The sequence below is a fragment of the Ovis aries genome, chromosome 1, assembly GCF_016772045.2.
Source record: "Ovis aries strain OAR_USU_Benz2616 breed Rambouillet chromosome 1, ARS-UI_Ramb_v3.0, whole genome shotgun sequence".
In the NCBI taxonomy this organism is placed as follows: domain Eukaryota; kingdom Metazoa; phylum Chordata; class Mammalia; order Artiodactyla; family Bovidae; genus Ovis; species Ovis aries.
In genome coordinates, this window is record NC_056054.1 from 102884716 (window position 1) to 102889426 (window position 4711).

At 51.0% G+C, this 4711-nt stretch overlaps 1 protein-coding gene across 2 annotated transcripts; it reads left to right on the forward strand.

Annotated features, from left to right (window-relative positions):
* Positions 1–1152: 1152 nt before the first annotated feature.
* IVL (involucrin) lies at positions 1153–4098 on the forward strand. Of its 2 annotated transcripts, XM_060402002.1 has the most exons (3): positions 1153–1197; positions 2376–3013; positions 3134–4098. In XM_060402002.1, exons 2-3 carry the CDS (start codon positions 2399–2401, stop codon positions 3767–3769), a joined length of 1251 nt encoding a protein of 416 aa, XP_060257985.1. In that variant the 5' UTR covers positions 1153–1197; positions 2376–2398; the 3' UTR covers positions 3770–4098. The 2 variants fall into 2 exon arrangements, with proteins under 2 accessions (XP_060257985.1, XP_027831013.2); XM_027975212.2 differs by having other exon boundaries at positions 2376–4098.
* The last annotated feature ends 613 nt before the right edge of the window (positions 4099–4711 follow it).

Consider the following 4711-nt stretch of genomic DNA (forward strand, 5'->3'; position numbering starts at 1 on the left):
ATCTTTATGTGAGAGTGTGTGTGTGTGTGTGTGTGTGTGTGTGTACGCATGCTTGCACAAACTCTCAGTTACTCGGTCGTGTCCGGCTCTTTGTGACCACATTGACTATAGCCCGCCAGGCTCCTTTGTCTATGAGTTATTAAAGGCAAGAATACTGGAGTGTGTTACCATTTCCTACCCCATAGGATCTTCCTGACCTAAGAATCAAACCACGTCTCTTGTGTCTCCTTCACTGGCAGGCAGATTCTTTACCACCAGCACCACTTGGAAAGGCCCCTCAATCTTGCTCTTCATGAATGTCCCCAAAACATTGTATGAGATGTTTGTTTTTATCACTGTAAAAAGTAACCCTTATTATTTTATATATTATAGATTTAATGCCTGTTTTCTCACCTAAAGTGGTCCATGCCTTGGAGTTTTTGTGAGCTTGGCATTCTTGGGAACTTCTATAACTAGTCTTCGGCATAGGGCCTGAGTAGACCCTGACACATGGCAGGAGGCTCCTGCAAGCCTTCTGCTTAACCTTTCCAGGCCTAAAGTTGTCAGACTGAACCCTCCCCCATCCCAGGACAGAGTACTTTCACACAGAATGAAGTTTAGGTATGTCTTGAGAGCAGATGGGTTGTGGGTTACTGGCCAAGAAAATCCCCCAAGAGCCCTGTTTCTTCATGAAAAGTGGTTCCTCCCACCTTTAACATGTTTCCAGACTGGACATCCCAGAAAGACACATAATTTTCTATTCTGTGCCCTTGGAATTGAATCCCTCAGCCTAATAAGGAGGATAAACCCATTTTACAGGTAAAGAAACTGAGATTCAGAAGAAAAGTTTGGCTGAGGTCAAGAACAAAAAAAAAAAAAAAAAAGAGGAAAAGGGGGCCAGTTTCCCAAGATGCCTCCCTCACCTCCCTGTGCCGAGGTGATGAGCCTCATGGGGGTGACTGAACCCCCAGAGCCCACTGGCCAGGCAGGAGCTGTATGTCTCTGTGAAAAGGGGCCCTCAGGGGTTTTCTGATTAAGGTGCCTATGATGAGTCAGGAAGGGGCTAGAGGAAGTTGACCAACTGGAGTGGTGAAACCAGTCCATCTCCTTCAACTTGGGAAGGAGGCCAGGCTGGGGAATGGTATAAAGGGCACCTCGGCCCCTGCTCAGCTCAGCACTCCACTAGAAGCCTCTCCGGCTGGCCCCACTGTGAGGCTGGTAAGTGTTTGCTGGTCGAACCAGGCTTGGGACCTGGGGCCTCCCATAGGCCAGAACGTGGCTGGGGATGGCCAGCCTGAGGGGGTGCAGGGGTCACTCACGTGCAGGATTCAATTGGACCACTGTCCTTCTGGGGGAGCTCAGGTCACTGTGCTGAGGGCTAGGTGCGTGGCTGGGAAACAGAACAGACAGCAATCCCCTCTTGCATCATATTTTTTGGGGGCTGTATTTTCAAGTGTGGGGACAGGGAGGAGAGAAGAGTAAGATAGGGATGCAGGGGAAATACAGTCAGATTCTCTCCTAAAACTGCTTGATTTGGGCTATGTTTTTTGTCTTCTCTAAAGGGGAATGGGGTCTGGGGACACACTTGTAATTTTTAGCTGTGTTACAGAAGGGAGAAATGCCAAACGGGGAACACTTTCTATTTGGAGAACCCAGGCAGAGCAGGGGCAGGGAAACCCAGTTTAGAAGTAGGAGACTTGAAAGAATCAGCTCCAGCTCTCAGCAACCTTCCAGCCCCCTCCTCCCACCACCAGCAGCCAAAGTTCAGAAGGTCAAGAGAGAAAGAAGCTCTGGAGCTGAATATGCTGACTGGTTCATTTTGCAGAGGAGAAATCTGAGGCCCAGAGGGACTAAATGACCTGCCCAGAACCACACAGCATTTCACTGGGAGATTTAAGCCAAGATCATGGCATGTGACTCCAGTTCAGGGCATGCACCATCACCTCTCAGATCCTCTGGGGATAGGCTACCGATTTTCCAGGACTTGGGGGTCCTCCAAGAGAACTTCCCCCCCACCCCTGGCACCTTCCCTCTTCCTATCATAATCCCAGAGCTCATCTCTTCTCTTTGTCAGAGGAGGTCAGGAATAAGGGAGAGACAAGGATAGGCAAGGGCAGGAGATGAGATGGTACCCAGGGCATCTGCGCAGAGCAGCTCTGGAGACAGTCCTTGTTGTTGGCTCTTGGGAACAAGAAACTCCCAGGAGGGCCTTTCCCCACCCCTCTCCATCCCTACCGTCACCCTGCTGCTTCTGTGGAATGATAGCCCAGCATGATCAGGAGAGTGCCCCACCCAAGGGAAATGGGAATGCTGAGAAACCAGGCACTGCTACAGATTCTTGGGCTTCATCTATTTCCTTGCTTTCAGTAACTCCTCTGACTCCTCCTCTTTTTCAGGTTGACCGAAAGCAGCTTCCAAGATGTCCCAGCAAAACACTCTGCCAGTGATTCTGCCCCCTGCCCTCTCTCAGGAGTCCCTCAAGCCTGCTTCTCCTCCCACCAATACCCAGCAGGAGCAAGTGAAGCAGCCAACTCCACTGCCTGCCCCATGCCAGAAGGTACACTCGGATCTCCCAGGGGAAGTCCCCTTGGAGCTCGGGGAGAAACACACAATTGTGAAAGGGGTGCCTGGGCAAAAGTGTGAACCACAGCAACCAGAGCCAGAGCAGCAAGAACAGCATGTGAAGCAGCAGCAGCAAGAGTCACAGGTGCAGGAAGTGCATGTGGAGTTGCAGCAGCAGGAGTCACAGGTGCAGGAACAGCATGTGGAACAGCAGCAGCAAGAGTCACAGGTGCTGGAAGAGCATGTGCAGCAGCAGCAGCAGGAGTCACAGGTGCTGGAAGAGCATGTGCAGCAGCAACAAGAGTCACAGGTGCCAGAAGTGCATGTGGAGTTGCAGCAAGAGTCACAGGTGCCAGAAGTGCATGTGCAGCAGCAGCAAGAGTCACAGGTGCTGGAAGAGCATGTGGAGCAGCAGCAACAAGAGTCACAGGTGCCAGAAGAGCATGTGCAGCAGCAGCAACAAGAGTCACAGGTGCCAGAAGAGCATGTGCAGCAGCAGCAACAAGAGTCACAGGTGCCAGAAGAGCATGTGCAGCAGCAGCAAGAGTCACAGGGGCCAGAAGTACATGTGGAACTTCAGCAAGAGTCACAGGTGCCAGAAGTGCATGTGCAGCAGCAGCAAGAGTCACAGGTGCCAGAAGTGCATGTGGAGCAGCAGCAAGAGTCACAGGTGCCGGAAGTGCACGTGGAGCAGCAGCAAGAGTCACAGGTACCGGAAGAGCATGTGGAGCTGCAGCAACAAGAGTCACAGGTGCTGGAAGAGTATGTGGAGCTGCAGCAACAAGAGTCACAGGTGCCGGAAGTGCATGTGGAACTGCAGCAACGAGAGTCACCAGTACAGGAAGTGCATGTCAAAAAGCAACACCAGGAGCTACAGGAGCAGGAAGTGCAGCAGCAAAAAGAACAGCACGCGGAGCCTCAGAAAGCAGAACACCTGGGGCTGCAGCTGGAGCAGGAGAAAACACAAACAGAGCAGCAGCTGAAAGGACAGCTGGAACAGGAGAAGAAGGTCTTGGGCCAGCACTTGGATCAAGAGCCAGCTAAGAGAGAGGAACAAATGGAAAAGAAAGAGGAGCAGCTGCTGGAGCAGCAGGATGGGCAGCTGAAACAGCCTGTGTGTGTCCCAGCTCCCAACCAGGTCCAAGAGATCCACCCAGTCCTGCCACTGAAGGGAAAAGCCTTGCCCTCTGAAGAAGCAGGAGGTGTAGTGCCTTCTAAACATAAGTAACCACCTGCAGTGTCCCAGAGGCCCCCGGAAATCCCATACAAGTGAAGAGAGAGCCAGTGGCCTCACTTATCTTGGGCCCCCAACCTGGGTGACCCGTCTCATCTGTGAACCTGCCTGACTCTGACTTTCTGCATGTCTCTTTGATAGGTCTGAGGTGGGGGAAGTTACAGCCCAGCATCCACCCCTGATGAGCCCAATCCCAACCTCAGGTGGCCAGAGGCTTTACCTGAGGAGAGAGTGACTATAGCTACTCTGACTACATCCCCACTATTATAGCTGAATCTGTGAGTGTGTACAATAATACAGAATAAATCCTGGAAGGCTTGGAATCCTGTATTTTCTTTGACTTTTTACCCTCTATCATTCACCATATAAAACCCGGTGTGCAGGTTAAAGGTTGAGAATGACTCTCTTGGCCAGTTCCCATAGGTAGAGAGATATTCTGACCCCTCTTTGATTCTGTACCCCAAACCACTCAATACATTCAACAGCTTCTAAAAATGAAATGAAAACAATAGCAAAACAAAAGTTCACTCATGTTCCTGAAAGTAGCACTCAGCAGTCAGGAAGAGGGAATGGGTTACCCTGGCTGAGGGAAGAGGATCTATTCATCTCAGTTCAGCACTGCCTTCCATTATACCCACTGAACCCAATCCTAGCCCAAGGCCAAAGGCATGGGTAGGGAGTGGGGGCTCCACCTGGGTTTGGGTGCTTGCCCAGATTTTCTCTCCACAGAATGTGCTTGTGGTTTCCAAGAGTCACGGTTAAGGAAGACTTTAGGAAAGTAAAGTAGCAGAATTGGGGAAAATGGGGGAGAAGAGGGACTTCTGGGACTGGCCTCTGATAGAGAAAATGTCACTAAGGGAAGCAAAGTTTGGGTCAACTGGAATCAGGGGAGCCAAAAGTGTTGAATAGCCTGGAGAAATACAGATCTAGGGCCAT